Source organism: Amblyomma maculatum, chromosome 11, assembly GCF_055883805.1.
Source record: "Amblyomma maculatum isolate TAMU_Amacu chromosome 11, ASM5588380v1, whole genome shotgun sequence".
NCBI classification, from domain to species: Eukaryota; Metazoa; Arthropoda; class Arachnida; order Ixodida; family Ixodidae; genus Amblyomma; species Amblyomma maculatum.
Window position 1 is genome coordinate 17147140 of NC_139354.1, and position 15912 is coordinate 17163051.

General features: G+C 45.1%; 1 protein-coding gene across 2 annotated transcripts in view; it reads left to right on the top strand.

The window, feature by feature from the left end:
* DAAM (disheveled-associated activator of morphogenesis-like protein) overlaps nt 1–15912 on the top strand; it is a 129992-nt gene that overhangs the window by 104582 nt on the left and 9498 nt on the right. For both annotated transcript variants that reach the window (XM_084583932.1, XM_084583930.1), the window contains exons 13-19: nt 331–453; nt 1602–1800; nt 3369–3490; nt 4726–4842; nt 6523–6720; nt 10917–11023; nt 11679–11767. In XM_084583932.1, coding sequence (XP_084440058.1) covers nt 331–453; nt 1602–1800; nt 3369–3490; nt 4726–4842; nt 6523–6720; nt 10917–11023; nt 11679–11767 — 955 coding nt within the window. The remainder of the gene's footprint in view (nt 1–330; nt 454–1601; nt 1801–3368; nt 3491–4725; nt 4843–6522; nt 6721–10916; nt 11024–11678; nt 11768–15912) is intronic.

Below are 15912 nucleotides of genomic sequence, written 5' to 3' on the forward strand. Positions count from 1 at the left end.
ATTGACAATCCAAATTTTTGCTCGGTATCGCCGACTAGCGCAATTTATCGGCAACAAGCAGTGAACACTGTCTAACGCACGAGGGCGATGAGACGCTCCAGTTACATTTATAATTAGCGGTGTGTATCCAAAATTCACTGTTCTCTTAAGTGATTTTTTAATGTCCAGTGCCGTACGCTTCGGGGTCGCGTGCTCACGGAAATTAAGAGTGTTTGACTAGATTTTCTGACCTTGTTTCTGAACGAAACTCACATGTAAACTGTTGAAATAATCAGAAAGAGGTAACCACTTCATAGCAGGGAGTGACAACAAAAATGATCACTCTTGCAGGAGGACCTTCAGACTGCGTTGGCGAAGACGAAGGATAAGTTGGAACGCGAGACAGTGAGCCACCTGGAAGACAAGCAAAAGATCGAGGAATTGGAATACCGGATAAGGGAAATGACACAAAAGGTCCGTGATTTTTATTGCCTACTTCCATGCGATGCCTTTATCTATAGTTTGTTGAACTAGAGGAGATATAGGAAGACAAGTCACAAATACATATAATTACATTACGTGGCGGCAGTGCGAGAGCATCATAAGCTGTTGATGCTTCACGTCTAATCTTGCGGCATTCTTTAATGGTCCTGTTAGTGGGCCCCTTCATGTCAGCCTGTACACAACGAGAGGTATCTTAGGGTAATCTAGGGGTTTCCTCAAGATGTCTAGGGGTGGCGACCCGAAATCAGTGAAGACGCATATGAACTCTTTGTCACCCAGTGACGTCCCATCCCTACAATTAATGGCAGTTATCGGACCGACATCAAACTTTTTTGCCGTTGAGGCTTTTAATGCCATCATTAAACCTACCTAGCATAACGTATAATCAATTGCATCTGGCACAACAAAATTTTGCGCAACGTTTCAAACAACAGTTTGCACCGCCTCTTACTTTCGATCAGCTCACTTTCGATCAGCGCGATAACCAAGCGATCGCTGACGATTCCTTAAGGTAACGAAGCCGATTGGAAGAGGAGACATATGCGCAGCAATTTGCAGAAAACAGTCAGGTTGGCGGCAGGAATGCTTACCAGGCCGAGCCAGTTGTCTGGCCCTAATTACAAACGAGCACTTTGTAGTTGCATTTTCTCGGTCCCTTAATTCATACGAGTGACCCAATTCTCGTCTCGGGTCAAGTCCGCGAGTCGACGTTATTCAAATATATCGCGATTGCCCCCCAAAACCTACTCTCCTTTTTGAGGGGGACTACAGAGCGATAAGAGCGATGAAAAACTGCTCTGCGCAGTTCACGGCCAGAACACCGACTATACGAGTATAGTGCGCTGGGTTATGGGGGTCGCCGAAGCCTATGGACATTCAGCTTCAGCCACCTAGAGCATACTGAGGGCCTATCGTCTTCCTATTCCTTGTTAACCTCACATGGCTCAGTTCTTGGAGTGAATAAAGATCTTCGTGCAGGGATGAAGTGGTATCTGTCACAAGACCGGGTTTATAAAAGGGATATGGGAGTTTTCTTGCAGCATGCGTTGTTTGGTGGTTAATGGCGATGAATTTGTTGCATCAGCAGACCTGAGGTCTTCTATCTCTAATGTCTGCAGCTGGACTCGGAGAGGCGCGAGCGAAGCTACATTTCGAGCACGCTTAGGAATGGCCTGCCGGAGGATTCCAGACTGTCGTTGCACAGAGGAAGCCTGCCCGCGGGCCCGTTGCCTCCGATGGGCTCGCTTAGTACGCCACCGCCACCTCCTCCACCGATGCCTTCGATGGGAGGACCGCCGGCACCCCCTCCACTCCCAGGTAGGTGGGAGTAAACTGGGAGGGAACTCCTTTTCTTTGGAGTTGCATATCTTGAGATTGCACACGAGGTATTTTTTCTATTGCTCCTAGCCTCGAAACGCAAGCTTTTTTTTAGCGGAGAGGGGCAAGGACACATTGAGTGGTAGTGTAAATAAGTTCACGTGGTTGCAGGAATCTACGTGCAAAAGCAAGCGAAGAACTAGAAGGAGAGGGAAAGCAAAAAAAGAAGGAAGTCGATAAAAAAACCAAAACAACTGTTTTCACACCAGAATTTCTGTGCTGCTTTTGGCACTAAACCAGTTTTGACAGCAGAAATTTCCGTAGTCACATCAGAATTTTGTGTTTTACAACATAAAGGTACTACAAAGCTAGAGACTACAGAAAAGTACCACGGAAAAAGACCTACAGAACTACGAAAAAGTGCTACGGAACGTCAGAAAAGTCAGACGTTACGACAGAATACGGAATATTTTATTGTATATTTGACACGATTCTGTCGTTTCTTTAGGCTGATAAGGGTAAGAAACAGAGGAAAAGAGAATGAAGAAGGAAAGAAAATCAAGAGACGTTACAGCCTTCTTCGAATGTTCGAACTGAGTGGTAGCTTATTTGAACAGTCATTTTTGCTCAAATACAGGCCAACACCATAAAAAGAAAAACTTGAAGAAGAGGATTTAAGCGTTTATAACACAGTTGGTACACGCGGGAATGCATCGGAATGTGTCAATTGTTACAATAAGTTTTTTGTTGTGGGCAATTGTGTTCAAGAATACGGTTGATTGGTTAATGCACGGTAGAAGGTATAAATGCAAGCATGGCCTAAGTGTCACAGATGCACATCGAAATAAAGAAGAAATATTAGATTCTGCAGCTGGTTATTAAGCTTATGTAACTGTTGAAGGTAGACGAGATGTTGTACTATAAAGAGAGATCCTGATAAGGAAAATTTATAGCCATGGGGACCTGCACTCTGTAACGCAGGACTTTTGTAGTATTTCTTTCTGCATAATATATTACCGCTGCACTCAGCTACTCGATAACGCGTCGTTAAGGGTGTACATTTAAATATTGCTACCTGTTCACAGAACAATCACAAATACGTATTTTCGTGGCAATAAGCTCTCCGTCGCTCACCACGTACAGCTAGAATCATCATGAAAGAGAACACATGAGGCCTGCAACGCGTGCCAACCGTGCACTTATGACAGCTCAAAAAGCTGGAAGCAGTTCCTGTCGTTCTTTCTTGCCGGTTTTTTGATGGGGTGGTACATACGTACATGCCAAAATGTTCTTTCGGTGGTAGTGCTGTTTTTCAAATAACAGCCACCGTTCTTAAAACTCTTAACTATTTCTGTTAAAACTTCTACTAAAACATTCAAGCACATATCATCGCTCTTGCAACCGCACGTGCCACTTGTTTATAAATGGACAGATTCACTCAATCAGCTCGCATCACCACGAGTTCTCGTGTTCCCTTTTATTTTGCTTCTAGCTTTACGGTGCAATGAATGTGATCACTTTTTGTATCGCACTTAAGGTAAAAAGGACATATTTTTTTTTTCTCCAAGGGATGGGCATGGTACCTCCGCCACCACCTTGTATGCCACCGTCGTCGAGGACGCCGAAGGTCAAGAACATTCCCCAGCCAACCAACCCTCTGAAATCTTTCAACTGGGCCAAGCTACCAGAGGTAAGCACCGTAGTGGTTAGTGGTTATTACAGGTTTCGTTTATTGTGCTTTATTTTTGCTGGCTGACTACCTTGCTTGGGTCATCGCTTCAGAAATTTCATAGTGATTAATGATCGATTACTGCGCATAACTGAGACGTGAGATTTGTATATTTTGAAAGTTCGACATGACTAAGGAAGCAGAGGAGTGCGTCGAATTTAATTTGTTATAACTTATAAACTTTTTTTCTTGCTTTCATCAACCGACTAGGTAGAGGGCGTAAGAAGACAGTTCGGTCACGATGGCATGATGGGTTGCTGTCCTTCGCGCAAGCATTGCATTGTGCTATTATTTCAGAGTAAGAACATAGAATGATGCTCATGGCTTTTGGGGAAGTTTCGTTAAAGTTCATTTAGTTTTAATTTATCCGGCCATTGCAGCAAATGCAACTGAATATATGTATGCAAATTATCAATCACTGGCACAATCAAATACGATTGCGCCGTTGCTACTTAACTACGTCCCTTGCGGTCAATCGGTCTAAGCTGTACTGACAACCACCTCATGTAGCTCATTTAGTGGCGTCACCGGCGAAATTATAACCGATAATGTTCATCAGGCGTGTCAAATCATTTGTTGCAATCGGCAGCGGTCCTTCAGCGTGACATGAATGTGGGAGGCGTTTGTGCAAAAAGAGTGATTAAATGAACGCGTTTATAGTTCTACGAGAGTGACGACTTCTTCCACTTCCTTCGTCACCTACTGGTAGTTGCGACCGATGACAGAGGGATAAATTAAATGAAAGCAAAATTGTTACATTCTAATATGGACTCTGATTTGATTTCAGTTATATCCCAGTCGGAGAAAACTACAAAATTGTTTTTTGTTGTCTCGGTTTTCGACAATTAACCTATTGTGACAATAGAAATTTTTATAGTAACATCAGAATTTCTTCAACTACAATTGTACAGTGCTACAGTTCTACAGATTAAGGAAACGTACTAAAGAAAGAAACTCTAGTACTACATACGATTACTATACGACTACACAAAATTCTGACGTTTACGGCAGAACTAATAATATTTTGTCGTATTTTTGACACGGCTTTGTAGTCTTTTTTGACTGGGTAACATATGGAAGATTAAGAGTAGGGCACAGTTCATGAATAACTAAAAAAAAATAATAAACGAGGCTCACTGTCTCGTGAGGTCGTGCGAAGACGCTGACTGTGTCGTAATCCTCATTTCACCTCGTAGACTAGGGTGGACGGCACTGTGTGGACGGAGTTGGATGACACGAAGCTGTACAAAGACATCGACCTGGCCGACATCGACAGAACTTTCTCAGCATATCAGAAACAGCAAGGGTGCGGGGTACGTGTCTTGCCCTCATCCCTTCTATCTCCTAGCTGGGCATTTTTCCACCACGGTAAAATGCTCATGGCTGATTCTGCTGCTTTGGACAAAGATGGGGCCCTCAGTGGATAATCAAATCAAATTTATTTTCAAACACGTCGATGGTCGCTTGGGCTAGAAGCTGTACAAACAGCTTGGCAAAGGCCCAGGAAACCCGTACACAATGTAGCAGGAGCAAACAGCGAATTCCAGAAGTTGATTAACAATACGGCCATGACATCCAAAAGTGTTATACAATGCATACGCCACTGCAGCACTATATGAAAACAAAACACAGCTGATCAATAATAAAATCAATGGAAAAAGTTCAACAGGGCAGAAAGTTCGTAAAGGCGAGTATAATCTTTAAATTAAGGACACATGTATCGATAGATTATATTTGCACGAAGTAGGTTCTCAACTGCTTAGGACTAAAACCAACATGTAGGGACCCTTTGGCGTCTCCCCGTTGCAGTTTTGAACCCAACCATTATTCGTAATATAGGGCCGTATATCAATTGTATTACCACAAGGATCAGTACTCTGCCAATATTTATAGTTTATTAATGGCCTGTGTATGACCTCATAGCTTTTTCTGGGCCAAACCAGCCAAACATTGATTTATGCACGCTTGCATGAACCTACGAAATGATTCTCAGACTAGCTGTTTACAAAAATGGTTGCTCACAGAGTAAGGTCGTGTGCGCTTACATGGCCTTAATTGTGCAATAACGTGGAATATTTGTTAAATGTTCGTGATATGTTAAGTTACTGTCGCGTTTAAAATTACCACGGCGTAATGCTGCGCCTGTTGTGGCTTATGACTGCCGATCGCTCATGAATTCAGCCTAGGCGCTTTTTAGACTGAATTATGCGCCCGTCCGGTGGTAGAGCCACGTTGTCCATTGGTGTTGTGTTGTTTCCATGTAACCGAGTGAAAGTGAGGCACGAGCCACGAAAGTCATAAGCCAAAGAGACTCGCAAATAGGCTGGCAACAGCAAATGCCTTGTTCGGGCTCTCTCTTCTTGGCGTCCTGCTACCGTGCTCTTCCCATCGTTCTCTTTCGCTCTAAGAGAAAAAAAAAAGAAGTTAAAGAGCAACGCTAAAATTTCGCATTAAGAAATATCGTAATCTTCTTCACAATTTCTTCCTCTTTAGTTCGCACAATTTCGCTTTACCTTAGACGCGGGAGTGTCTGCTGGCCCTGTGCAGATATGCTGCGTCTTTTCACAAATATATTTAAGGCACATTGCAAGCATTATTGACGTCCCTATTTCTCTATAATGTAAGAGCGCTGAATAATTTTCTTTCGCGGCATCATCAGTAACTGAAAGCACCAATGTGACCTCTTGCTTTGGCTGGTGGATGTGTGGAATATTTTTTTTTCCAATTGGTTTGTTACACGCGACTTCATCATTCAAAGCCAGCACCTTCCGTTGCATGAATGGAGTGGGCCTCCTATTAAACAGTGCTGTGCTGACTACCATTGTAAAGCGGGTTATTGAGGCCGGTTTATTTGAACATTTTGTTTGATGATATATTCATATTGTAGCTAGAGTCCAAACATACGCGAGAGAAGAACACGCCCAGAAGTGATTGCTAACAAGTTGATTCGGCCTTTGGCTTTATGCCTGACTCTGGTTCTCGCTGCTTTTCAGACTAACGGCTCGCTGGAGGACATCCCCACCCTGACGTGCCGAAGCCCTCGGGTCCGGGAGCTCTCGCTCATCGATGGCCGCCGGGCCCAGAACTGCACCATCCTGCTGTCCAAGCTGAGGCTCACGAATGACGAGATTTGCCGGGCCATCCTCTCCATGGATTCCAAGGACCAGCTGCCTAAGGACATGGTGGAACAGGTGCGCCGCGACATTTCGACGCTCTGCACTCGTTTTATAGTACTACCTCCTAACTATGCAGGCTGGCTACTTTGACTTATAACCACTGTTGCTAAAAGCTGCACTAGGCTCCACAGAACTGACATCTCTTAAGAACGATGGAAAGAACGCAGCTTGGATGGGATCAGAGCAAGTAAGATGACCAACAAAGCGTTCACTGGCGAATGCTATTGATTGCAGTTGACCAATAAACATTGTCATGGGTGGAGAACCATGAGAAAGAAGTGGCGCTCTCATGCATAGAACGTGAAGTGAACGAAGTGCATGTTGATGTGTTCATACTACTGTGTATCATTATCTAAATTTATATCTTACTCTTACTATATAAATTTTGTGTTGCGTGTTACGTTACATTATATTGGTGGAGGTACGGGGCACGGCTATAGTCACAGCGACCACGGAACTTGGTAGCGGCCTTTGTTTGACCGGATCTTCAACAATGCCCAGCGAAGGAGCCACCCCATCAGCGTCTGCCACCCCGGGGCTCATTATTACTCACCCGAAGGGTCCTGGGACCTTCATTGGAATTGATGGCGTTTGTGTGGCGCACTGGCTCTTCATGTATCAGCATGTGGGCGCTCATAGATGGGACCTGGCTCTGAATGTTGGCCAACGTAATTTTCTACCTGACAGACACTGCGAAGGTGTAGTTCGAAACCCACGAGACCGAGCTCACCAGCTGGGATGTCTGCAAGTAGCTTTGTGACTTCTTCGGTAAGATAATCGGGCGACAGCTTGCTGAAGAAGGGAGTTTGCGTGCCATGTACAAATGCCCACGAGTCATATGCCTCAAGTATCCAGGACAAATTAGCCCTTTGCATGAAAACCTATTCCATTATGTCAGAGAGTGACCGAGTTGGTCACGTGCTGAAAGGCATCGCCCACGACACATCAACCTCCTCGTTTACAAGTGCAGCGGAACGGTTGATACATTCACCATAGAATACCGCTGGCTGGAGGAAGCGAAGAGGCGCCAGTTTTAACCACAGTTCATGCGGTACCGAACACAGCTGCGACGTCGTACTGTGCAGAATCGACAGAACCGGGCCCCGTGCCGACATCTGACAGCGTGACGAGGCTTTTTCCTCGGGAGCTCGTTGATTTTCCCCGATGTTTTTTAACCTGCAGTGGCCTTCATCCAGGTTGTTGTCCGCCAAGAATTCGATACCCATGAGATTCAGCCGGTTTGCTCCATCAGCTCTTCAGATGCTCGCCGCATGACCCACTCGGCTCTGATCGTTAGTACTACCATGCATTGTCGCAGCCGCAATTCTGTCGACTAGAGGACTTCAGATGACAGACTCATCTGTTTTAACTGCTGACGAGTTGTGCCCGACCCTTGACACCACCGAAACTTTGAGCCACTGACCTACCCCCACTATCCGCATTTCACCTATTTTTGCCTCACTTTTCCCGCCCCGATGTTCAGAACCTTCTCAGCATGCGCTAGCAGTCCCCGGAGAGTCGTCGATTCCCACTGCCCTTGAATCATCTCAGACCGCCTTCTTCATCCTGATTGACTCTATCAAGTTAAAGTGATGCTGTTAAGGTTTATGTAATGCACCGCAATTTTTGAACAGATGATGGACTGCCTCCTTCATGGATTCAAATGGACAACTTGTCTCCTTTTTAGAGAATTTTGTAGTCTTCTCGCTTACCTTTGCTACACATCGCCCAAGATTGTCAGCTCTTCAGAGCGTGTTCCGCAAAGTAGGTCTATAACGCAACTATGCGGAGTGTCAATTTGTGCGCCGCCAGCTTACAATCCTTGGCCATTTCGTCGACGAATCTGGAACATTCCTTGACCCCAGCGAAATCCGGGCCGTGAAATAATTGCGTTACACAATCTGGTGAGGGATGTACACTGTTTTGCCCACGCTAGCCCACACAATGATCTGATCAAGAAAGACGTTTCTTTTTCCTGAGGACCTGCCCAAGTGGAAGCGTTTTCATCGTTCGTTGCACTACGGACCACATCACCTACTCTAGCTCATTTTGACCCGTCCATCCTTACGGAAGGTGGGGGACTCCAACGGGCATGGGATTGATGTTGTGCTACCTCAAATTAAGCATGGACATGACCTGGTCATTGCATACGCTAGCTGAATTCTTTCCGCTGCCGAACCCAGTTATTTCATCACTGAATGCGAGTATCTGGCTATTGTCTGGCCGGTTGCTAAATTTTATCCTTCTTCGGCCGGCCATTCTCTGTCCTGACATACCACCATGCGCTATCCTGGTTCACTTATGTCAAGGCCCCGGGGCTGAATCGGTCGTTGGGCGTTAAGCCTACAAGAGTACTTTTTCAACGTCGCCTACAAATCGGGTCATTTCCACCAGGACGCTCATTGCTAGTTCTGCTATGCGGTGGACTCGCTTGGCCTAATTGACAGCAGCGTGGGACCTTTCGTTCCCATCATTTCACACTTCATCTACATAGGTGATAGCAACGCTGCGATTCTTGATTGCAGCGAAGACCTCACTTCTCCTGACCAAGATGGTTCCATATACTTGTTCACTCAAGATAAGGTTTAATTCCGTCGCCGTATAGGAGTGGATGGACCTGAGCTGCTGCCTGTGGTGCTCCACCGGCTGCGCTCGGATGTCTTTTACGAACTCCACGACCTACTCTCCACCGGACATTTCGTTGTATTCCGCACGCTCCGCACCCTCGTTTCTTTTCGCCAGGACTTAATTGTTCCGTCCGGTGATATGTGGCCGCTTGTGACCTGTATCAACGTAAGAATAAGCCATCATTGTTGCCGGCTGGTCCACTTCAACCACCTGACATTCGGTACGACCCTTTGGATCGCGTTGGCCTCGACTTCCCTGGCCCTTTCCCAATGTCGAGCTTAGACAATAAGTGGATCGCCGTGGTCACATACTATGCAACAAGATACAAAGTAACGCGTCGACTGCTGACCAGTTGTACTACTGACGTTGTCGACTTTCTCTTTGAAGAAGCCATTACTCATGGCGCTTCTCACAAGGTTTTACCGACCAGGGCCGGTACTTTCTCTCACTGGCCATCGATGGCCTCAATCTTCCACACAGTACAGGCACACTACGCTTTATCACTCTCAGAATAATGGCTTAACCGAAAACGTGAATTGCACCTTTATAGATATGCCTTCTACATGTGTTTCTGGCAACCATAGGTGTTGTGACCTTATTGCACTCCCATATGCTACTTTTTCCTTTAATTCTTCCTGCCACGACACCGCAGAATTCCCCTCTTTTCTTCGTTTTTTGGACGGCACCCCCACTTGCCCGTTACCTGTTACAAATTTAAAATTTTCTTATTTTCCTCTTACATCTCATGATGTTTTCTTTGGTCCACAGTTCTTGGTTTCCATATTGCTTTCAAGTGCATTCATACTTAGCAGTTTAATAATGAACATTAATAAAAATATTCAGGCCATAAGTTTTCAAATGACAAAAACAAACACGTGTTTACAATTTTTAAAAATGTTAGTACACTTGTTAGGTACACTTCGTTGCTAATGCAATGCGTCGTGAGACCCCTAGGGATAGTTACATAAACGTTTCCTATCGGGCACGTTTAGCGTTTACCTACGCGAGAACGTAGATAAGTGTAGTCTGCGCATGTTTTCTGGCTGCCATATATTTGCCGTCTTCAACATGAGATATTACTAGGATTGTGCTGAAAATCGCTGTGAACAGAAAGGCACTCTCAAATGTTGGAAAAGAAACGTTACAGCTCTCAGTCGGTTATACATTTAGTTCTTTTCCGTTCAGTTAGTTTTCACAACTATCAGTCATTCTCACATATATAGATATTTTGCTTTAAACTTTTCGGTGTGATTTCAGAAAACGTTAGAGTTTTAATGAGAACAGCGTGCATGTTAACATTAATTCCCTTGCAGCTGTAGCATCAGCGTAACGGGTGCAAAACCTCTCCTTTCAATGTTCTCGCAGTGTCACTTGATGCATTGTTAAAAAACAAACAAACGAATAAAAAATAAGACCTCAGCTTATTGTACATAGACCACCGAACTTTTTTAAAAGCTTATAGGAGCAGCTCATATAGTGCAGTGGCATGGGTATTGGCTTCCTAGGCAACTATTGCTGAAAAGAAGGGATCCTGTATGTTACGGTGAACTGCATTGACGTGTGAATGTACTCTTCTCCAACAGTTACTCAAGTTTCTTCCAAGCCCTGAAGAGAAAGCGTTGTTGGAGGAGCACAGCAGTGAGATGGAAAGCATGGCGAAGGCAGACAGATTTCTCTACGAAATCAGCAGGTGAGTTGAACAACAGCGTCGGCAAGTGTACAAATCAGTTTTGCGGCTAGTTATGCTAGCTGAAACCTCCTGGATGAATGCTAAATGTAAAAAATGGCATAAATAACTTTAACATTGGAATGTTAAAGTTATTTATGCCATTTTTTTTCTGGAGCCTCTGGAATATTATTCTCACTATGGTGGAGCTGAACAGACGCACTTGATTACGTTTCTGGATCCGCGGGAAATTATTAATTTTAAGCAGTAAGATGTTCTTGTGATCTCACCAAGTTTTATTATACATTTGCTTTTCATTTGTTTCTCATCGCTCGGTTTCTCAAATGGCCGTTGCCTTGCGATACTATGAAGCATAAAAATCCTTAGGAAGCAATCGCCACTTCGCGTATATTTTTCTAACAGTTAGCACTATTCTTGAAGTAGCGAGCTTCTTATCAAAAAGCTTTTGTGTCGTGCTTAAACAGAGTGCGTCCAAAGGCGCGCACTCATTTCCCAAAGAGTTCCGAAAGCACCCGCTAATGTATGTTTCTTCTTTAGGTTTAGCGGCTCACCTAATACACAGTTAACGCTTTTGAATCATGTTTTGGAATTTGTCGCCAGTTTAAGTGTCTTTGGTGAATTTGGTGGTCGCGAGCTGAAATTTGTTTCCTCTTTCTAGAATTATTCACTACGAGCAACGACTGAGGACACTTTATTACAAGAAAAAGTTCCAGGAAAGGGTGACAGACTGCAAGCCTAAAATTGTTGGTGAGTTTCGTCTAGGTTTTTCTTCTTCACTCAGTCCTGAACGGTGTGTCTTCATGGCGTTACATGCCTTATTGGAGTATTGGCCTAAGTATTAGTGTTCTGTACTACGACTTTAAAGCCAGCATGTAGAAATAATTTGGAGGTTGAACCCGGCTGAAACTAGTTAAGGTACGTAATTGCTCCTTGTTAGCGTTACGAGCACGGGGTGCAGACGCGTTTCTCGATGTTCGGCAGTCTCGGCTGCAAGCCTTGCATGGCTGTATTTCCTATCCATAGCAATGTAGGCCTCGCGCTGGGCTACATAGGCAGGATTTTCCTATTCAGCCTGGCCAGCCTGGCCAGCTTGGCACTTGCGACAGAGTGTAGACAACGATGTATCAGGTATTGCATCATTCATGACTAGACTGAGGAAGCGCGAGCCGCAGTTATGTAGCAGCTATCTCTAAGCAGCTGCCATGTGGTGGTGAGAGCACTGGTTTAATCCAGCGGCGAGGCACCATAGATGAAGCCGAGGAGGAGTTCACGGTGGCCATGTGATTGCGAGGCTGACTTCAGTCGCGGTTTGGCTGCGGCGAGTCGAATGAGCGAGTGCACGGCGCTGCTCTCAAGATGAAACTGGCGCATGCGCAATACCTAGTTTGCGCAGATGAATGACCTTGGAGAATGGTAGCACTTAAGCTTACGCTCTAAAAAGTTGTTTGCCCTTACAAACGTCTGTTCTGATTACTGACAGGTTGCATTGGTTGTGGATGCTTTTATTGATGGACGCGCGCACAAGCGCACTATTTGCTACTACTGTCTTCTTATTTGAGGAAGATTCCGTGCGTGTGCTGCTTATCGGGAGAAAAGTGCTAAACTGGCGGACAACCAGAACTAGAAATGAACAAAGTTGGTATTGTCTCAGTTCAGTTCCGTCATTCTCGTTACATATTTCGCCCGACACATGCGAGAGGTGCCAGGTTCGACCCTAGTGCCGCCGGGTGCCGGCGCCGGGGATAGGTTGGTTACAAGCTCTCTCTTCTGACTGGTGCTCGGCCATGGTGAAATGCTTTAGAGCCGGCTCTTGGACTCCAGTTTGTGCAAAGAAAAAGGAACTTGTACAGGGTCATCCACTTCTAACTATAACACGGTCACCGCGACTAAGGCTATGAGAGACGCCGTAGTGGAGGACTCTGTAAATTTCGACAACCGGGGCTTCTTTAACGTGCACTGACGTCGCACAGCACACGGGCGCCTTGCTTTTCTAGAAGTGGACGACCCTCTACCTGGCTCCCTTTGGCAACAGCTGCATGTGCACTATAAAACCAGTCATAAGAACCACTATCACTATCATTTCATCCATTGGCTTGTCTATTTGCGGTGAGCAGTAGGCATGACCACAGCGGTCCTAACATTGTGTTTTCCACTGTTTTTTAACGGCGTGTTGTTATCGCGCAGTGGCGTTTTTCAGCGCGCCATTACAAAATACAGTGACGACGAAAAGGACGGCGGCACGAAGCTACTAGAACGACTCTACCGGCCACGGCTCCCCTAGCATTTATTTTGATAGACGAATCTGGGGCACTATAGTTGCGATATATTACACGCTCCTTTATGAGTAATAATATTATAGCCATGCTAGACTCAAAACACTGTGTGAGGTTCTTCTCTGGTACCTGGACGATGGACAGATGCTTCTTCCAGCAGGTGTCATCATATTGCCGAAGGTTGTCTCTCAATTCTCGATGATGCTTGTGGGCTGTAGAAGTGTCACCGCTTGAGGCAGCCCAAGAATGTTGTTTTCTCCTGGACAGGTGGCATTTGGTACCAGCGAAACACTTGACATAGGGTAAATGCGGTTACGCATGTAGATAGCTCCATTTGTGGTTTGCACTGTGTAGCGCCTGCTGGTTTAGAATGATGCGAAATATATTTTGAATATATTTTGATCACAATTATGTCACCATGGTATGTTGTTTCTGGTCGTAATGGGACGTTTACATCGTTTTGAGATGCGGCAGCAGGATGCATGAACAGGAAGCTACGAGTGGCCACAGATAGATTGAGAGGAACGGCCCTTCTGGCCACGACTGACTTAGCCTTTATTCGTATGTAGGCCGTGTAGGGGCGCTAGTGATGGTACATTTTTGACGTGGCGTTTTCTTGGCTAGAGATGCATACTTCATCCGTGAACATTAAGACGGCTTTGTTTGGTTGTATATGTCGCCAATAATGGCTGCGTTTGGGCGAGTTGGTTAGGCCTGTTGAACCTGAAAAGCGCATAAAAACGCACGGACGCGTGTATACACACGAGATGTGTGTCCGTCGTTTGCTGTTGGCCGTGTGTATTTATGCGCTTTCCAGGATCAAATGTATATGTCGTGGCAATTCAGTGGTAAAATGCACACAACTTCCCTTAACCAATAGCTGCACCTCTCCCTTCGATGTGGGTCTACATCCTTGTGTCTACTTCAGCAGACAACGAGCGGATTCTGATGTCCTTAATTCTTATAATCGATATACTTTATATAAGCAGTTGGATTTAATTCTTTATTGCACCCTTCTGCAGTGGTATTGCCGACGCCAGCGGTTTCCACACTTTTTTCCTTAGGGAATCTGGAGAGCCATCAATATAAGTGCCAGGGACCCCCTCCCCCATAAGTTGCTGCCGTCACAAATCAGGCGAAGTTGCTCGTGAATAGACCTTACCTTTCATGATTATTTGTGCCGTTTAATTAGTTCACTCCCTAAAAAGATTTGGTTTCTTGCTTTTGGCAGTGACCGTGTTACTAAATAGCCAATTCTCTTTCGAATTCAACACAAGGACTCAAAGCTACATTCAGAAGTTCAATGTTTCATCTCATCGGCACGCCCAACCATGCCATTGGCTCCACCGACTGAGCTGCGCAAAGGATCCCGCAACGTTTGCCAGGTTTACATTGGTTATCTGTCGCTCCCTCCCATGGTCGCAGCGCGGCGAAAGGGTAGTTTTCTTCTTCGGCGTATATTGGTGTTTCGGAGCAAGCGGCTTGCTGACGGCAGACCTTTGACCCTGCACCGCCGATGCCATCAAAACGCCCAGAAGAAAGCTCAATGCGAGGCGTGTACGTTTAACTTTTGACTTGTGTCGGCTAACCCGGCTGTGGGGCCCGCGCATTCAGTAGCCGCGCGCGTGAGTGCACGAACCCCAACACATGCCGCCTTGTGCGTTATGCCCCTTGTATATCTTCTCGCCTACGTCCTAGACGTAGTATAATTATCGAGCAACTTAGCATGCTGCCAGTTCGTAGGATCGGCCGCAGTTTCAGCCCATATCAACAAATTGGCGGCGCACAGCATCTTGGCGCGAGGTACACGCTGCGGAAGGTGCCAACGCACACGGCGCGAAACAGAGGACGGAGCTCTGATGCTAAAAGCTAACTGTATAAAATTGTTTCAACGAACTTAAGCACTGTGCGTGCTTCACACTTAGCAAGAAGCAAGAGAGAGGAAGGACATAGGTTGGGGGCTGTTCAGCGGGACTCGCGGAAAATATTTCGAGAACCTCTGGCCTACAGATTGGTTTGCCATGTGCTCATATTGCCCAACAACAACAACAACAACAACAACAACGACAACAACAACAACAACAACAACAACAACAACAACAACAACAACAACAACAACAACAACAACAACAACAACAACAACAACAACTACAACAACAACAACAACAACAACAACAACAACAACAACAAAAGATAAACTCAGTGTTTTGAATAGCAACAAAAGACCATTTATTCGTTTTCTTGATTAGTCATAGTTCAGCTTTTAAACGTACGTGGCAAGTAATATTTGTTAATAGCGTATCTGGTTCGAACGATCAATTTTGTTAACGATGCCAGATCTGAGTTCTGCCATATTAGCAGAAATATCTTGTATTTGTGCCGAATAAATATTTAAAATACTGAAGCTGACATGAGTGTTACTGTAATGTTTTTATTTTGTCATGTTGCAGTTTAGATTGGTTTCTGTTCAATTTCGTCCCTTAGAGCGGCGCAAATGATCATTGGTTTGCTCAACATCACTTAGGAATCAGTAATGTGGAGTGTTCGAAACAGTTGTGCCCAGTCTGTAATATTTTAGAGGTTGACTTTGGAACAGCACTCTATATAGTTTACTGGAAA